Raw genomic sequence first — 19,252 nt, 5'->3', positions numbered from 1 at the left:
TGGGACCCCGAGACTTGGGATGGGACTATTTGGAACTCCTCATCCTCGGACGGGGGGGGGGGAAGGAGTCCCCCGCGGTGGCTCTGGCACCCTGGTCTGGGAGTTGCGGGTGCAAGGAGGCACCCTACAACCAGAAGTTGTCCACACATTTAAAATGAGTGAGTTGCAGGACGTTGTGAAGACGTTCCGACAGGAGCCCAGGGAGAGCGTCCTGCAGTGGCTCGTGAGGGTCTGGGACAATATAGGTAACACGGTTTTGTTGCTTTCTTATAAAATTTCAACAGTTGGGGGTCCTATCACAAAGCTCTCAAGTACGTGCACAACTGGCAAATCTGCCGTGGCTGCAGGCCGGGGGGCAAGACATCGAAAGCCCCTCGTCGTACCACTGGCTGGTAAAACCTTCCCTCCTCGCTGTCGTCATGGCAGAAAATGGGTGTGTGGGAGACTTGGCAGCCATCCTTATGCAATTAGAAGCCGCCTTGGCAGGTGCTAGGCCAAAAGCCATACGGGCTGCAAAGGGGCAGCAAGGTAGGGAACAGAAGAAGGGGAAGTTGCGGGTGCCCCAGAAGACCTTGTGGCTAGATCTCTTGCAGGCTGGTATCCCACGCAAGAAAATCAATGGAAAGCCGAAGACAAACTTATACAAGCGGTGAATGCAGCTGCCCCCTACCAAACGTAGTGCCGGAGAAAAAGGGGAAAGAAGCCCCCAAGCCCGCGGAGCCCTCTGCTCCGCCAGCCAAGTGGAAACTGCCACGCCCATACTGAGGGCGTGGCAGGTCCTCCGTTCCGTGTGTCACGGCGGCCACACACAGGAGGGAGGCGGGGGACTAACGCCCTTATGTACACCTAGAAATTCGCTGGCCAAGGGAAGAAGTCCAACATGTGTTGGTGCTAATAGATACGGGCGCTAAGGTCACCATCTTGCACTCCATGCAAACCCAGGGCCGAGCCACTGTCGTTAAAGGCCTCGAAAAAGCAAAGACCCCGGCATATAAGGTTACTGTCACTCTAACCCTGGGGAAGGCTCCCCTGTTCCGGGCCACTGTTTTAGTGGCCACCATTGAAGAATACATACTGGGCATCGACGTCCTGTGGGGTCGCTCTGTGAATACCCAGTACGGCCTCTTCGCGTTTGGACATCCCCGATATGTACGTGTGCCTCAGGTACGGGAGGTACGGGCATTGACAATCCTACGGGGCTCCCCTCATTGGGAGCCCGTGGTGTTGCCTCTCCCAACTGCTGTAGTATCTAAACAACAGTATCGCCTCCCTGAAGGGGAGGAGAAGATCACCCAGACAATCAGCGTGCTGTTAAAGGCCAAAATTATTCGGCCCACCTTAAGCCCGTAAAATAGCTCCCTTTGGCCAGTGCGGAAACCAAATGGAACTTGGCGTATAACGGTAAACTATCGCAAGTTGAACAGGGTCACCCCTCCGCTGATGGCGGTCGTGCCGGATATGCTGACCCTGATCGAGCACATCGCGGCAGCTGCCTTGTCCTGGCACACCGTAATTGACCTCGCGAATGCCTTCTTTTCTATCACCATCATCCCTGAAAGTCAGGAGCAGTTTGCCTTTTCGTGGCAGGCCCATCAATATACTTTCTGTGTTCTGCCACAGGGCTGGAAACACTCCCCAACTATTTGCCACAAGTTGGTGAGTGCTGACCTTGCCTGAATACGGCTGCCGGACATGGCCCGTTGTTACCATTACATTAACGACGTGATGGTATCTGGCCCCTCCCGTGAACTGGTGGCGGATGCGTTACACGCAGTCGTTACTGGCTTGGAGGCGCGCAGATGAACTCTGAACCCGCAGAAAATACAGGGCCCCGCTCAGACGGTAGTCTATCTAGGTATTATGTGGGTGGGACCAGATCGGCAAATTCCTCGGAAGGTGCAACAAACGGTGCAGGCTTACCCCCCACCCCAGACGAAAAAAAAGTTGCATGCTTTCCTCGGTCTACTTGGGTTCTGGCGTGCCTTCATTCCTCATCTAGCCTTCCTTATGCGGCCTTTGGAGGCCTTAGTATGAAAGGCGGCACCCTGGCAATGGCAGCGAAGCCATCAAACTGCCTTTAACCTGTGTAAAGAGGCCCTGCTCACTCATGCTCAGCTCCACGCTTGACAGCCTGGGGTCCCCTTCGAGCTTAAGGTCACCACAGTGGCAAACGTGGCCTCTTGGGTGCTATGGCAGCAGGTAGGGGCCCAGCAAAAGGAACCAATCAGGTTCTGGTCCTGTACGTTAAAGGGGGCTGAACCCGAATACACCCCCCTGGAAAAGCAAATCCTGGCGGTGGTCTGGGCGTTACAGAATACTGAGTGCGTAACGGGCCCCACCCCGGTCATCGTGCGCACGCCGATATGCCACATGCCCTGTTACTGGGGGCCGTCACGTTCGAGCATGTGCCCTCCCTCACAGAGGAGCTGCCCCCAGTGGAAGACCCCGTGCCCGCCTCTCCAATAGAGGAGGCCCCCTCGTCGGACCAACTGTCCACCAAGGAGCAGGAACATGCATGGTTCACGGATGGGTCAGCCTCCTATACAGCGCAGAAGCCAGGCAATGGCGGGCCATAGTCTATGCCCCCTATGAAAATGTCGTGGCAATGGCTTGGGGAACGGCCGGCTCCAGCCAGTGGGCTAAATTGCAGGCCGCCACCCTAGCAATTGAGGGCGTCCCACCACAGGTTTACCTTTATACGAACAGCTGGGTATTATACAAGGGCCTCCGGACCTGAATAACTGCGTGGAAGGTAAAGGGTTGGAAACTTGCAGACCAACCCTGTGGGGAGCGGCGCTCTGGCAGCAGCTCCTCCACTATGCCCGACGGGCCCCTCTGGCCGTGCAACATGTAAACGCCCACACAAAGGCTAAAACCTCCAAGGCCCTCTGGAAAGGCCTGCAGGGGGCGGGCATTAGGGTGTCTGTGTGTTTGCGTCAGGGAAGCCTGGCTGTTTGAAAATAGCCAGAGCCTCGCGAACCAGCTGAGCGGCAGCGAACCAGCGGAGCAGCGGGGACAGCAGAGCAGCTCACAGCAGGAGTTTGCCTGGGACTGGTAAGTATCCGAGTGTGTGTGTTTGCTTGCTGAGGAAGTATCCGAGCGTGTGTTTGCTGGGAGGGCAGGGAGAGAGCCTGAGTGAGTGTCTGATTGGCTGCTAGCCTGCAGGGGGCGGGCATTAGGGTGTCTGTGTGTTTGCGTCAGGGAAGCCTGGCTGTTTGAAAATAGCCAGAGCCTCGCGAACCAGCTGAGTGGCAGCGGAGCAGCGGGGACAGCAGAGCAGCTCACAGCAGGAGTTTGCCTGGGAGTTCGCCTGGAGTGAGCCCAGTGAGGCTTACATCTTGCCAACGTCTCTGAGGAAGCTCATAGTAGGTAGGTGATATGGAAGGGGGGGGTTCAGCTATTGTGACCTGCACTGGATGTGCCATGTTTGTCTTTCTTCCACAGGACAGAAGCGACTTTGTCTGTACAAAGTGCAAGCTGGTCTCCATATTGGAAGAGAAGATTGAAGGTCTGGAGCAACAGGTAACGACCCTGCGTTGTATACGAGAGACTGAGGATTTTCTGGACCAAACTCAGGATAGCCTTCTAGGGGCACAAAGCTCTAAAGATTTAGAGCAGGTTGCACAGAGGAGCCAAGAGGCCAGTGAAGAAGCTTGGCAACATGTGACCTCCAGAAGAGGTAAGCGGAATGTCCGGGTTCCAGTAACACAGACACAGGTAACTAACCGCTTTCATGTTCTCTCCACAGGTACCATTGCGGAGAGTGGACCAGATGATATGTCTGGGGGGAGAAAGCAGAAGGAGACCCCGCTGGTTGGGAGGCATGAGATGCGATGTCCTGAGGTTGGGGGTTCCACGACCACCACTCCCAAGAGGAGAAGGCGGGTGGTGGTGGTCGGGGACTCTCTCCTCCGGGGGACTGAGTCATCTATCTGCCGCCCTGACCGGGAAAACCGAGAAGTCTGCTGCTTGCCAGGGGCTAAGATTCGTGATGTGACGGAGAGACTGCCGAGACTCATCAAGCCCTCGGATCGCTACCCCTTCCTGCTTCTCCACGTGGGCACCAATGATACTGCCAAGAATGACCTTGAGCGGATCACTGCGGACTACGTGGCTCTGGGAAGAAGGATAAAGGAGTTGGAGGCGCAAGTGGTGTTCTCGTCCATCCTCCCCGTGGAAGGAAAAGGCCTGGGTAGGGACCGTCGAATCGTGGAGGTCAACGAATGGCTACGCAGGTGGTGTCGGAGAGAAGGCTTTGGATTCTTTGACCATGGGATGGTGTTCCATGAAGGAGGAGTGCTGGGCAGAGACGGCTCCATCTTACGAAGAGAGGGAAGAACATCTTTGCCAGCAGGCTGGCTAACCTAGTGAGGAGGGCTTTAAACTAGGTTCACCGGGGGAAGGAGACCAAAGCCCTGAGGTAAGTGGGAAGCGGGATACCGGGAGGAAGCACAGGCAGGAATGTCTGTGAGGGGAGGGCTCCTGCCTCATACTGGGAATGAGGGGCGATCAACAGGTTATCTCAAGTGCTTATATACAAATGCACAAAGCCTTGGAAACAAGCAGGGAGAACTGGAGGTCCAGGTGATGTCAAGGAATTATGACGTGATTGGAATAACAGAGACTTGGTGGGATAACTCACATGACTGGAGTACAGTCATGGATGGTTATAAACTGTTCAGGAAGGACAGGCAGGGCAGAAAAGGTGGGGGAGTAGCACTGTATGTAAGGGAGCAGTATGACTGCTCAGAGCTCCGGTACGAAACTGTGGAAAAACCTGAGTGTCTCTGGATTAAGTTTAGAAGTGTGTGCAACAAGAGTGATGTCATGGTGGGAGTCTGCTATAGACCACCGGACCAGGGGGATGAGGTGGATGAGGCTTTCTTCCGGCAACTCACGGAAGCTACTAGATCGCATGCCCTGATTCTCATGGGTGACTTTAATTTTCCTGATATCTGCTGGGAGAGCAATACAGCGGTGCATAGACAATCCAGGAAGTTTTTGGAAAGCGTAGGGGACAATTTCCTGGTGCAAGTGCTAGGGGAGCCAACTAGGGGGAGCGCTTTTCTTGACCTGCTGCTCACAAACCGGGTAGAATTAGTGGGGGAAGCAAAAGTGGATGGGAATCTGGGAGGCAGTGACCATGAGTTGGTTGAGTTCAGGATCCTGACGCAGGGAAGAAAGGTAAGCAGCAGGATACGGACCCTGGACTTCAGGAAAGCAGACTTTGACTCCCTCAGGGAACAGATGGCCAGGATCCCCTGGGGGACTAACATGAAAGGGAAGGGAGTCCAGGAGAGCTGGCTGTATTTCAAGGAATCCCTGTTGAGGTTACAGGGACAAACCATCCCGATGAGTCGAAAGAATAGTAAATATGGCAGGCGACCAGCTTGGCTTAATGGTGAAATCCTAGCGGATCTTAAACATAAAAAAGAAGCTTACAAGAAGTGGAAGGTTGGACATATGACCAGGGAAGAGTATAAAAATATTGCTCGGGCATGTAGGAAAGATATCAGGAGGGCCAAATCGCACCTGGAGCTGCAGCTAGCAAGAGATGTCAAGAGTAACAAGAAGGGTTTCTTCAGGTATGTTGGCAACAAGAAGAAAGCCAAGGAAAGTGTGGGCCCTTACTGAATGAGGGAGGCAAGCTAGTGACAGAGGATGTGGAAAAAGCTAATGTACTCAATGCTTTTTTTGCTTCTGTTTTCACTAACAAGGTCAGCTCCCAGACTGCTGTGCTGGGCAACACAAAATGGGGAAGAGATGGCCAGCCCTCTGTAGAGATAGAGGTGGTTAGGGACTATTTAGAAAAGCTGGACGTGCACAAGTCCATGGGGCCGGACGAATTGCATCCGAGAGTGCTGAAGGAATTGGCGGCTGTGATTGCAGAGCCCTTGGCCATTATCTTGAAAACTCGTGGCGAACGGGGGAAGTCCCGGATGACTGGAAAAAGGCTAATGTAGTGCCCATCTTTAAAAAGGGAAGAAGGAGGATCCTGGGAACTACAGGCTGGTCAGCCTCACCTCAGTCCCTGGAAAAATCATGGAGCAGGTCCTCAAAGAATCAATCCTGAAGCACTTAGAGGAGAGGAAAGTGATCAGGAACAGTCAGCATGGATTCACCAAGGGAAGGTCATGCCTGACTAATCTAATCGCCTTTTATGATGAGATTACTGGTTCTGTGGATGAAGGGAAAGCAGTGGATGTATTGTTTCTTGACTTTAGCAAAGCTTTTGACACGGTCTCCCACAGCATTCTTGTCAGCAAGTTAAGGAAGTATGGGCTGGATGAATGCACTATAAGGTGGGTAGAAAGCTGGCTAGATTGTCGGGCTCAACGGGTAGTGATCAATGGCTCCATGTCTAGTTGGCAGCCGGTGTCAAGTGGAGTGCCCCAGGGGTCGGTCCTGGGGCCCGTTTTGTTCAATATCTTCATAAATGATCTGGAGGATGGTGTGGATTGCACTCTCAGCAAATTTGCGGATGATACTAAACTGGGAGGAGTGGTAGATACGCTGGAGGGGAGGGATAGGATACAGAAGGACCTAGACAAATTGGAGGATTGGGCCAAAAGAAATCTAATGAGGTTCAATAAGGATAAGTGCAGGGTCCTGCACTTAGGATGGAAGAATCCAATGCACCGCTACAGACTAGGGACCGAATGGCTCGGCAGCAGTTCTGCGGAAAAGGACCTAGGGGTGACAGTGGACGAGAAGCTGGATATGAGTCAGCAGTGTGCCCTTGTTGCCAAGAAGGCCAATGGCATTTTGGGATGTATAAGTAGGGGCATAGCGAGCAGATCGAGGGACATGATCGTTCCCCTCTATTCGACACTGGTGAGGCCTCATCTGGAGTACTGTGTCCAGTTTTGGGCCCCACACTACAGGAAGGATGTGGATAAATTGGAAAGAGTACAACGAAGGGCAACGAAAATGATTAGGGGTCTAGAGCACATGACTTATGAGGAGAGGCTGAGGGAGCTGGGATTGTTTAGTCTGCAGAAGAGAAGAATGAGGGGGGATTTGATAGCTGCTTTCAACTACCTGAAAGGGGGTTTCAAAGAGGATGGCTCTAGACTGTTCTCAATGGTAGCAGATGACAGAACAAGTTGCAATGGGGGAGGTTTAGATTGGATATTAGGAAAAACTTTTTCACTAAGAGGGTGGTGAAACACTGGAATGCGTTACCTAGGGAGGTGGTAGAATCTCCTTCCTTAGAGGTTTTTAAGGTCAGGCTTGACAAAGCCCTGGCTGGATGATTTAACTGGGACTTGGTCCTGCTTTGAGCAGGGGGTTGGACTAGATGACCTTCTGGGGTCCCTTCCAACCCTGATATTCTATGATTCTATGATTCTATGAATGCGGCGGCCGATGCCATGGTGCGGGGAAAGGTCTTGAAGCTGTCAAAACAGTACCTGTGAAAGGAGGCCACCGAGGAGCCTGAGCAATGCAAATCACGGCCCTCCACCAAGGCGCCTCCCTGCCCTTGGTGGCCTGTTGGACAGTTCGTGCCAGTTGTCCGGTTTGCTCCCGCTTGGTGCCCATTGCCCTCCCGGGACCAACCGGAAGAATTGCTCGGGCTGCAGGTCCCTGTCAGGATTGGCAAGTGGACCATATTGGTCCCTTGCCTCAAGGGCGGCGCTGGCAGTATGCCTTTATATGCCTTTATGGCTGTGAATACATATACTGGCCTGCTGTTTGTATATCCCAGAGCCACTGCGGCCGCAGCTACTACATTGGCTGCGCTGCAGCAACTGTGCTCCTGCTACGAAACTCCACGCACTTTACAGACCAATCAGGAAACCCACTTTACGGCCCAGGCCGTACAGACCTGGGCCGCAAACGTGGCAGTGAACTGGTACTACCATCTTCCGTATACGCCTACAGCGAGCAGCCTTATTGAGCGCCTAAATGGGCTCTTAAAGGATCAGATCTGTTGCCTCACCCCCACCCATACGCTCCGCGGGTGGTCTGGGGTGCTGGAGCAGGCTGTCTGGCTACTCAACAATCGTTCATTGGGTGGCCAGACGCCCATCCAGCGTCTGGTCTTTTCCCCTGCCATACATGCCCACCTACGGGTGAGTCTCATACAGGCGCCGGGTGTAATCAACCCAGTGCAAGGCGTAATTACCTTTTACGCACCACACCTTTATGCTCTGCAGCCCGGATAGGAGGTGAACCCCTGGTCCGCCCAGTCGCAGCTCCAATGTAAGCCACCATGCTTATTTTTCATCAAATCATTAATTTCAGGCTTACAATTTTATCCCCCGTATTGGTTAAGTTCGGACCGCTCGTTGGGCGCCCTCTCTTGCACCAGTGCTGCAACAAAGCCACTGCAATGGAAGCAAGGGAAGGCCCTATGTAACCTGTTTCCTTTACCTCCCACAGGCCTAAAAATCAATGCCCCAAGCAAGACCAAGTGGCACATATTGGCTAAAGTGTAGTAAACGGTACCACAGTGGAAATTGCAAGCCGCCATAGTCCTTACCACGGAGAAGGATGGGCATACATACTCCCGAAGGGGAAAGACTATCCTCGCATGGTCTCACTCTCCCGCTTGTCACGGCGCTCCTTATAAGCCTCATCGCAGAAGGAGCTGCCACCTCCTCCGTAAATGCCTGATTGGTGTTAGCCCGAAGTGGTGTTAATGCAACATTGTTTTGCCTACCACGTACGTATGCCGTGGGTGCTGTAATGTAAACCTGTTTCATCAGTGTCTGCGCTGACCTAATCCTCATCCAGCACTATTCCTTACTAAAAACAATTAATAAAACTATTTCATATATGAATTTGTATGCTTTGGGTCCCGCCCAATATAATCTAAACGCGTCTATGTATTCATTTCGTCTGGCCAATGTAACTGTTGCATCCTTTTGTATGTTTTTTATAAATGCCAGGCACATTGGGGCAAATCACACCAATGTGAAGTTAATCTGTAATGAAAGCACTCAGGTTTCACTTGCATATGGGCATATAAAATTGCCCACAGGATGGTTTCGCGTATGTGGCAGAACCGCTTATTCTTTCATTCCAGCCAATAGTTCAGGGGGCACCTGCGCCCTTGGCCGTGTGGCCCCCCTCATTTTACCTCATCCTTTACAAGTTTCTGCCTGCCACCAAAGAGACACCATCCCTCTTGACTCCACCTGTAAAGCCAAGGCTTTTTTTTCCAAGGCCAAAGCTGCAGCCCTTGCTTTTTCATTAATTGGCATTCCTGCGTTGGTGGTGCATAATTATCATGCGGTAAAACACCTTGTGTGTGCTGTCGCAAAAGCCATCAACCTAACCTCTACAGTCCTCACACTCCTTTCACACGGGTTGGGCAAGGTACGCCAGGAAATGCTGCAAAATAGGCTAGCTATTAATTATTTGTTACTCCAACACGGCCATCCGTGCCAGGAGTTTGCTGGTATGTGCTGCTTTAATGTAACTAACGCCGGGCCCTCCATTGAGGCCAATTTACAACAACTCCATCAGTTGGTGGTAAAAATCCACCAACAGCAGGGAACACCTGGCTTTGGTCCTGGCTCTTCACGTTACGGGGTTGGGCCGCCCATCTTGTACAAGGCCTACTTATTGGCCTTATTGGCTTATATTTTTGCTGCCTTTGAGGTCGTAGCCTAGTCTCCCAGTGTTGTGTGCATTTTTTTCTCCGCACTGCATCCTCATGGTCCTTAGCGTCGCTCAAAAAAGCAAGAAAAAAAGTGTAAGGAACCGCAAAAAACTTTGTTACGGCCTAGCCAAAAAACTTCCGCTTTCTCGAGCCAAAAGGCTACTGTGAAACATAAATAGCTGCTTTGTTACTGTAAAATAAAAATAGTTTTTAAAGGACACAGCTGCTTTCTTATTGTAGAAAATAGTTCTTAAAGAACACAGCTGCTTTGTATGGCCCTTCGCCAGGTAGTAAAAAGTCCCCTTTTAAAAAGCACCTAACTTTATATTCATAAGCTGTTTTTGTGTAATGCTAACTGCCTGCCCCTCCGTCGGACTCCGCCCCCGGCAAAGCTCTGGTGTGCTGGGTTCCCCACCTCCGTAACTGCAACACTTGAAGTCCCCGTTGCGGGTGGGTCACTAACCTTCAATAAAGCCAATAACTCACAGCTGTGTGTAAGCCTTGTTCTTCTCAAAGTACTCCTGCTGGACCCGTGGTGCTTCGAGCACCGTGGCCCAAAACATGGACATACCCACAGATTGAGCTAGTGTGCTACAACACAGAGAAGCCACAGTGGTGCAAGTGGTGGGAAGAGCTAGCTACCCAAATTCATGCTTAGCATCTTGGACAGGTACGAATTCAGGATGGCTAGCCTCTGCCCCTCACCCCATAGCCACTCTCTCTCTTTAGCGTACTAACTCAATCAGAGCTAGCGTGGGTATGTCCACTCAAACTGGAATTTACACTTCTAGCTCACAGTGCAGACATACTCATAGCCAACACTGCTAACGTCTGCTCAGAACTCCGATCTGTCATGCCATGAATCAGATATGTCTACAGTGCAAAAGGTTCAATCACTAGAGCAAACAGGAGGGGTCATAAAGGAAATCCCTACCTGGCATTGGCTGGTACTTTGTTTGGCTTTGTTTTTCAGAAAACACTTAATTTTGAAGGACTTTGAGAGACTGCTGGCTTGCAATAATCTACATGCAAATCCCATGCTAGCTCTCTCCAGAGTATCTCTTGCAGAACTTCTAAAGGAGCAGGGAAGTCATTCCTCTCCCATACATCTTTGAAACTATATCTGTTTACAAAGCGCTTGCCAATATTTCCGAAACAAACTCATACTTCAAGGTCTGCACTTATCCTTTCTCCAGCTACAGATGTCATATAATTAGCAGCAATATACCTGACTAGAACTTTCATTATGCAGCTAAAGATACAGTCATGCCCACAAGCACAGACACACAGCAAACCCTTCCTTACACACTACAAGTTTAACAGAACTCTCTTGCAAATGCTGAGCATCTGATTTTCAAATCAAAACTTATTTCCTCTGAAAAAAGGAAGGGCACTAACCCTTCAAATCAGGGCTATTTCTATGCCAAGTTTTACCTTTCAGCTCACAGCTTGCTTCCCTGTCCCAGCTACAAGGTTATTTGTTTGCTTTATTTAAAAAAAAAAATATATGGGGGGGATGAGCATTCCCCCCCATATTTCCTATGCTCCAAAACAGCTCAACAATAATAAAAATAAATTGCGACCACCACAGCTATCTTTGGTTGTGTGTTTCATTCAAGCTCTTGTTGTGTGTTTCATTCAAGCTCAGTTCAGAATGAACAGCATTTTTCATGCTCAGAAACCCAGAGTGCAATTTAAGTCTGTGTTGAAGGTCAATACTGTGGTACTGACGAACATTTATACTGTGGTAACACCCAAAGGCAACTAATACCCAGATTAGGCCCTACTGTGCCAGACACCATACATACACATGGTAAATGACAGTCCCTGCCCTAAAGAGATTAAGTCCTTAACACCACACAAATGCATGCACACTACTGATGATCCACACAATAGCTGGCACTAAATCTTCAGTTTCTTAAGTATTACTATTGACAACTTAACTTAACTTATGTTACAATGGACAGTAATTAACATAGGTCTATTCTGCTGTTTAGAAAGTCTGTAAATATAATATAGTACTTAACCTTTAAAAAGAAAGGATATGCATGAAAAAGTTGTAAAATATAGGGTGCAATCACTTTTTAATGTTACACCAACACTATGTACCCTGTGGAGTTCTAACTCCCCCGCCCCTTTGAGAGCAAAGCACATTCGCAATTCTGAAAACTGATGTTACCATAGCAATACTCTGTTACTCTGAATATTTATATAATGTTTAACATTTTCACTGTGCAACAGCCATCATCCAAACTGTACCTCCTACTTCCATTTGTTATGTTTCAGAGTAGCAGCTGTGTTAGTCTGTATTCGCAAAAAGAAAAGGAGTACCCGTGGCACCTTAGAGACTAACAAATTTATTAGAGCATAAGCTTTCGTGAGCTACAGCTCACTTAGCTTTCATTCTGTTTGACAGAGCAGTTTAAAACATTAGGGCAGAGGTTAACGTGCACTTAATATTGAAAGTCACACACTTCTCTCTCCCCCCCCCCAAACCTTGCATGTGCTTTTGTGCTGCTCTGGAGAAGATAACATCCAGGGGACTGCTTTATAACTTGCAGATGTGCAATGGATAACTTGTGCACTCGATTCTAACACCAAATTTCTAACAATCAAATTAATTAATGCTCCCCTATTTGGCACTCCTTACTCAGGCTGAGTTTCCTCTGCAGTTAATAGAGAATATGATCCACATAAAGCAGCTCTGGAATTCAGTTTATAATTTTTGGCAACATGTCCTCTTCTCTTTTGTGGCATTTCAAAGGAATATGAGATCTGGCCCCATAAAATCCTGTGAACCCTACTGAAGACTGACTTTGCTAAAGGAGTAGAACTGTACTGTACTGACTAAAATGCTCTTTCGGTTAACGAACAGGAATGTTTACAAGATGAATTTATAATCTGGTACATTACCTACAATGACAAAGTATGACTACAGATAATATTGGTAAAATATTTAAATTACATCATACTGCAAAGAAATTGAAGTCAGTATTCCTACTAAAGCTGTGTCAGGAAGTCTCAGAAATCATAACTGTGATATTCTAACAATCCCATTCTGGATCAGAAACTTGGGTATATTTTCACTGATGTCCACAGAATGGCACATGTGTGGCTCTCAGCAGAGATAGGCCCCTTATGTGCATTATAATATAGATTTTAATGTCATTAACATTGAATAGCTTTAAACGTTAGATGAGAGCACTACTAACCTAACCTGTGACTTGATACTAACTGCTACCAAACATTTTTCCACATTTATATTACTGAAATGTTCACAGACCATTATAAAAGCACCATATTTGTGCCCTGCCTCGAAGAGTTTACAAGCCATAGGAAAATAAACTGCAATGACTACCCCAAATATAGACTCTAATATCCCAATCACAAATGTTTACATTCAAACCCATTCCTTCGTTTGACTTTCCTACCGAATGCTACAGATATTGGCTATATAAAGCATCCATCAGGTGAGACTGATTTTCGAATCATATCACATACAAAATATTTTCTGTCAACCTAAAACTTATGGTCACTAACTTATAAGTGCACTTTTACATTTAGATATTAGGCAGAACAGTAACATTGGTCTCCTTCAAGTTCTATTCTCAATAGCCATATTGTCAATAAAAGGGGCTCTGTTTCTTTATTTAAGCCAAGATTTTTCAAAAATGAAATCCTAAATGCAGGCTCCTAAATTCACACTTAGGACTCTAAATAAGTGGATTAATGGGAGTAGTTGGGCAGTTCAGCACTTTTGAAAGTCAGGCCACTTATTTAGGTGCTCAATAAGGACCTACGAGACTGGAACCTAAATTTAATATCTCATTGTTAAAATGTTGGTACTTGGTTCTCTGTATTAAACCTATCGATATGATTCTCTAAACAGGGGTTACCAGTCCCACTGCTTCTCCACCTTTCAGACAAGTCCATCTGCATTTAGAGCATTTTTTTTAAATTAGTATTTCTACCCACTGCTCACAGCTGTGTTTCTATCACTTACTTTTATATGTTCATGTAGCTGAGCCTCATGCTGACGGGAGAGTTGCTCATGCTGCCTCTGGAACTCAGCTATAAGGATTTGTCTCTGAATTTGTTGTTTTTGTTTGAGAGCCAGGAGTTCCTGCTGGAGCTGCTGTTCTCGGAGTGTAGGTTCCGTCACTGGCACGGAAAACTGGTGGTCCAAGCGGAGATCCATGGGGACCGAAGTTGGTGCAACTTGCAAGGGCAGTGTTGTGTTCACATCAACTGAAAAATGAAAAAAAAAACAAAAAAAAACAAAGTGATCAGCCTATTCCCCGTTCAATAGTGAATTTAGCTTTGGCTTTTAGAAGACATTCTAGGAACCACAATACCTGAATCAAGAACGCCATCTCTTATATTTCATATTGTAAAAGGACACACAATCTAGGTTTGACAATTTATTCACTCCCTGAGACGGTAGCCCGTTTTAAAAGCAAAACATGCCCTTTCTCTTTTGGAAAAAAACCTGTGTTATCCAAAAACAAGTATAGCAAGGAATATGATGTGTGGTATTTTCAACAAATTGCACATGAGCTCTCTTGATCTCATTGCACCAAGGAAAGTTTCCCAAATAAACTGGGTTAATAATGTTTTTAGCCAACAGCAAGCCAATAAGTGGGACACTGGGCTTTAGGAAAACTTGGTAAAATAGAAGTGTACACCTCAACTGCTGTATGCAGTGTAATTCTAGCCATGTCAGTGCAGATATTAGAGAGACAAGGTGGGTGAGGTAATATCTTTTATTGGACCAACTTCTGTTCGTGAGAGAGCCAAACTTTTGAGCCACACAGAGTTCTTCTTCAGGTCTGGGAAAGGAGGTATTCCCAGCCTCAGAGCAAACTGCAAGGTGGAACAGATTGTTAGCATAAGTAATTAGCACATTTATTGTAAGGCAGGGGTTCTCAACCTCTCTCTTTCTGAGGCCCACCCAAACAGGCTATAAAAACTCTACGGCCCACCTGTGCCACAATAACTTGTTTTCTGAATATAAAAGAGGGCTGGCGCTAGGGGATAGCAAGCAGGGCAATTGCCCTGGGGCACCATAAGAACGGCCATACTGGGTCAGACCAAAGGTCCATCCAGCCCAGTATCCTGTCTACCGGCATTGGCCAATGTCAGGTGCCCCAGAGGGAGTGAACCTAACAGGTAACAATCAAGTGATCTCTCTCCTGCCATCCATCTCTACCCCCTGACAAACAGAGGCTAGGGATACTATTAATGGAATCATAGAATATCAGGGTTGGAAGGGACCGGAGGAGATCATCTAGTCCAACCCCTGCTCAAAGCAGGGCAAATCCCCAATTAAATCACCTAACAGATTTTTGCCCCATATCCCTAAATAGCCCCCTCAAGGATTGAACTCACAACCCTGGGTTTAGCAGGGCCAATGCTCAAACCATTGAGCTATCCCTCCCCGCATCCTGGCTAATAGCCATTAATGGACTTAACCTCCATGAATTTATCCAGATCTCTTTTAAACCCTGTTATAGTCCTAGCCTTCATAACCTCCTCAGGCAAGGAATTCCATAGGTTGACTGTGCGCTGAGTGAAGAACAACTTTCTTTTATTTGTTTTAAACCTGCTGCTCATTAATTTCATTTAGTGGCCCCTAGTTCTTATATTATGGGAACAAGTAAATAACGTTTCCTTATTCACTTTTTCCACACCACTCATGATTTTATATACCTCCATCATATCCCCCCTTAGTCTCTCTTTTCCAAGATGAAAAGTCCTAGCCTCTTTAATCTCTCCTCATATGAGACCCGTTTCAAACCCCTTATCATTTTAGTTGCCCTTTTCTGAACCTTTTCCAACGTCAGCATATCTTTTTTGAGATGAGGGGACCACATCTGTTCGCAGTATTCAAGATGTGGGCGTACCATGGATTTATATAAGGGCAATAAGATATTCTCCATCTTATTCTCTATCCCTTTTTTAATGATTCCTAACAGTCCGTTTGCTTTTCTGACTGCCGCTGCACACTGCGTGGATGTCTTCAGAGAACTGTCCACGATGATTCCAATATCTTTCCCTTGATTAGTTGTAGCTAAATTAGCCCCCATCTGTATGTATAGTTGGGGTTATCTTTTCCAATGTGCATTACTTTACATTTATCCACATTAAATTTCATTTGACATTTTGTTGCCCAATCATTTAGTTTTGTGAGATCTTTTTGAAGTTCTTCACAGTCTGCTTTGGTCTTAACTATCTTGAGCAGTTTAGTATCATCTGCAAACTTTGCCACCTCACTGTTTACCCCTTTCTCCAGATCATTTATGAATAAGTTGAATAGGATTGGTCCTAGCACTCACCCTTGGGGAACACCACTACTTACCCCTTTCCATTCTGAAAATTTACCATTTATTTCTTTGTTCTCAATCCATGAAAGGATCTTCCCTCTTATCCCATGACAACTTAATTTACGTAAGAACCTTTGGTGAGGGACCTTGTCAAAGGCTTTATGGAAATCTAAGTACACTATGTCCACTGGATTCCCCTTGTCCACATGTTTGTTGACCCCCTCAAAGAACTCTAATAGATCAGTAAGACATGATTTCCCTTTACAGAAACCATGTTGACTTTTGCACAACAATTTATGTTCTTCTGTGTGTCTGACAATTTTATTCTTTACTATTGTTTCAACTAATTTGCCCGGTGCCGACGTTAGACTTACCGGTCTGTAATTGCCAGGATCACCTCTAGAGCCCTTCTTAAATATTGGCATTACATTAGCTATCTTCCAGTCATTGAGTACAATAGCTGATTTAAAGGACAGGTTACAAACCAGTTAATAGTTCTGCAATTTCACATTTGAGCTCTTTCAGAACTCTTGGTGAATGCCATCTGGTCCCGGTGACGTGTTACTGTTAAGTTTATCAATTAATTCCAAAACCTCCTCTAATGACACTTCAATCTGTGACAATTCCTCAGATTTGTCACCTACAAAAGACAGCTCAGATTTGGGAATCTCCCTAACATCCTCAGCCTTGAAGACTTAAGCAAAGAATTCATTTAGTTTCTCTGCGATGACTTTATTGTCTTTAAGTTTGTATCTCATTCGTCCAGGGGCCCCACTGGTTGTTTAGCAGGCTTCCTGCTTTTGATGTACTTAAACATTTTGTTATTACCTTCTGAGGTTTTGGCTAGCTGTTCTTCAAACTCCTTTTTGACTTTTCTTATTTCATTTTTACATTTAATTTGGCAGTGTTTATGCTCCTTTCTATTTACCTCACTAGGATTTGACTTCCATTTTCTTAAAAGATGCCTTTTTATCTCTCACTGCTTCTTTTACATGGTTGTTAAGCCACGGTGGCTCTTTTTTAGTTCTTTTACTGTGTTTTTTAATTTGGGGTATACATTTAAGGTGAGCCTCTATTATAGTGTCTTTGAAAAGCGTCCATGCAGCTTGCAGGGATTTCAGTCTAGTCACTGTACCTTTTAATTTCTATTTAACTAATCGCCTCATTTTTGCATAGTTCTTCTTTCTGAAATTAAATGCCACAGTGTTGGGCTGTTGAGGTGCTCTTCCCACCACAGGAATGTTAAATGTTATTATATTATGGTCACTATTTCCAAGCAGTCCTGTTATAGTTACCTCTTGGACCAGATCCTGCGCTCCATTCAGGGCTAGATCGAGAGGTGCCTCTCCCCTTGTGGGTTCCTGTACCAGCTGCTCCAAGAAGCAGTCATTTAAAGTATTGAGAAATTTTGTCTCTGCATTTCATCCTGAGGTGACATGTACCCAGTCAATATAGGAATAATTGAAATCCCCCACTATTATTGAGTTCTTTATTTTGATAGCCTCTCTAATCTCCCTTAGCATTTCATCGTCACTATCACTGTCCTGGTCAGGTGGTCGATAAGAGATTCCTACTGTTATATTCTTATTAGAGCATGGAATTACTACCCATAGAGATTCTATGGAACATTTGGATTCATGCAAGTTTTTTTATTTCATTTGATTCTACATTTTCTTTCACAAATACTGCCACTCCCCCCCCCCCCCCGCACAACCTGTTCTGTCCTTCTGATATATTTTGTACCCCGGAATGATTGTGTCCCATTGATTGTCCTCACTCTACCAGGTTTCCGTGATGCCTATTATATCAAAATCCTCCTTTAACACAAGGCACTCTCGTTCACCTATCTTATTATTTAGACTTCTAGCATTTGTGTACAAGCACTTTAAAAACTTGTCACTGTTTATTTGTCTACCCTTTTCTGATGTGTCAGATTCTTTTTCTAAAGGTTTCTTGTCTGATCTGGCCCATACTTTATCCTCTTCCATCCTCTCCCCCTGACTAAAACCTAGAGAATCTCTATCAATAGACTCTCCTCTAATAGAAGTCTCTGTCCAATCCACTTGCGCCTCTGCAAGAATCGGCTTTCCCCCATCCCTTGGTTTAAAAACTGCTCTGCAACCTTTTTAATGTGAAGTGCCAGCAGATTGGATCCACTTTGGTTTAGGTGGAGCCCATCCTTCCTGTATAGGCTCCCCCTATCCCAAAAGTTTCCCCAGTTCCTAATAAATCTGAATCCCTCCTCTCTACACCATTGTCTCATCCACGCATTGAGACTCTGAAGCTCTGCCTGCCTACCTGGCCCTGCACGTGGAACTGGAAGTATTTCTGAGAAGCTAAGCTGCTCAGACTTCTGCTTCAGCCCCAGGTGGCAGGACTCAGGGCTCCAGGCTTCAGCCCCATGCAGTGGGACTTCGGCTTTCTGCCCTGGGCCCCAGCAAGTCTACCAGTAGCCCTGCTTGGCGGACCCTCTAAAACCTGCTCACGGCCCCCCAGGGGGCCCCTGACCCCTGGTTGAGAACCACTGTTGTAAGGGTCCACCTAAGGTAATGTGATCACTCTAGAGCTGACCTATCAGTCCTCATCCTCAAAGGAAACTTGAACACTTTCAAAAAAGGAACCCGGGAACTTAAATGCATTACTCTGCTAGACACTAAAAATCATGAACTGAACAGAGACCTCCCGGAAGGGAGTTCGGTGCAGGATAGGGCACAGGGCTGGGGTTGGGGTGCAGGAAGAGATAAGAGGTGCAGCACTTACTTCTGGCGGCTCCCCGGAAGCATCAATATGTCCCTCCAGCTCCTACGTGCAAGGACGGTGGCTAGGTGGCTCTGTGCAGTGCACGCTGCCTCCCCCCACTGGCGTCAACCCCCGCAACTCCCATTGGCTGCAATTCCCGACCAATGGAAGCTGCGGAGCTGGTGTTCGGGCAGCCCATGGAGCGCATCTGGCCACGCCTACGCCTAGGAGCCAAAGGACATGTTGTCGTTTCTGGGAAGTGCGGAGCCGGGTAGGGAGCCTGTCAGCTCCATCAACCTGACTTTTAATGGTCCAGTCAGCAGTGCTATCTGGAGCCATCAGGGTCCCTTTTCGACTGGCACTCCAGTCAAAAACCTGACACCTCGCAATCCTAAAGAGGACCCACAGTTTAACAACATCATAGGAGTTCCACACTAAGCGAGAAACTCATATTAATCTGCTTCTGGAATGGGAGACCTAGTGCACAGAGTACTAGACTGAAGACCTGAGGTCAATTCCTGACTTTCACTATTCTGATGGGTGATGCTGCCTAAGTAACTTTCTCCCCGATGCCTCAGTT

The 19,252-nt window shown here is 47.2% G+C and overlaps 1 protein-coding gene across 1 annotated transcript in view; it reads right to left on the bottom strand.

The window, feature by feature from the left end:
- Window positions 1-19,252, bottom strand: part of HDAC4 (histone deacetylase 4) — a 311,748-nt gene that overhangs the window by 211,819 nt on the left and 80,677 nt on the right. The window contains 1 exon segment of the mRNA XM_038421049.2: window positions 13,614-13,858. Within this exon segment, the coding sequence (XP_038276977.2) occupies window positions 13,614-13,858 (245 nt within the window).

The sequence above is a fragment of the Dermochelys coriacea genome, chromosome 11, assembly GCF_009764565.3.
Source record: "Dermochelys coriacea isolate rDerCor1 chromosome 11, rDerCor1.pri.v4, whole genome shotgun sequence".
In the NCBI taxonomy this organism is placed as follows: Eukaryota; Metazoa; Chordata; order Testudines; family Dermochelyidae; genus Dermochelys; species Dermochelys coriacea.
Note: the sequence above shows the minus strand (reverse complement) of the source record. Positions and strands in the feature narration are given on the sequence as shown.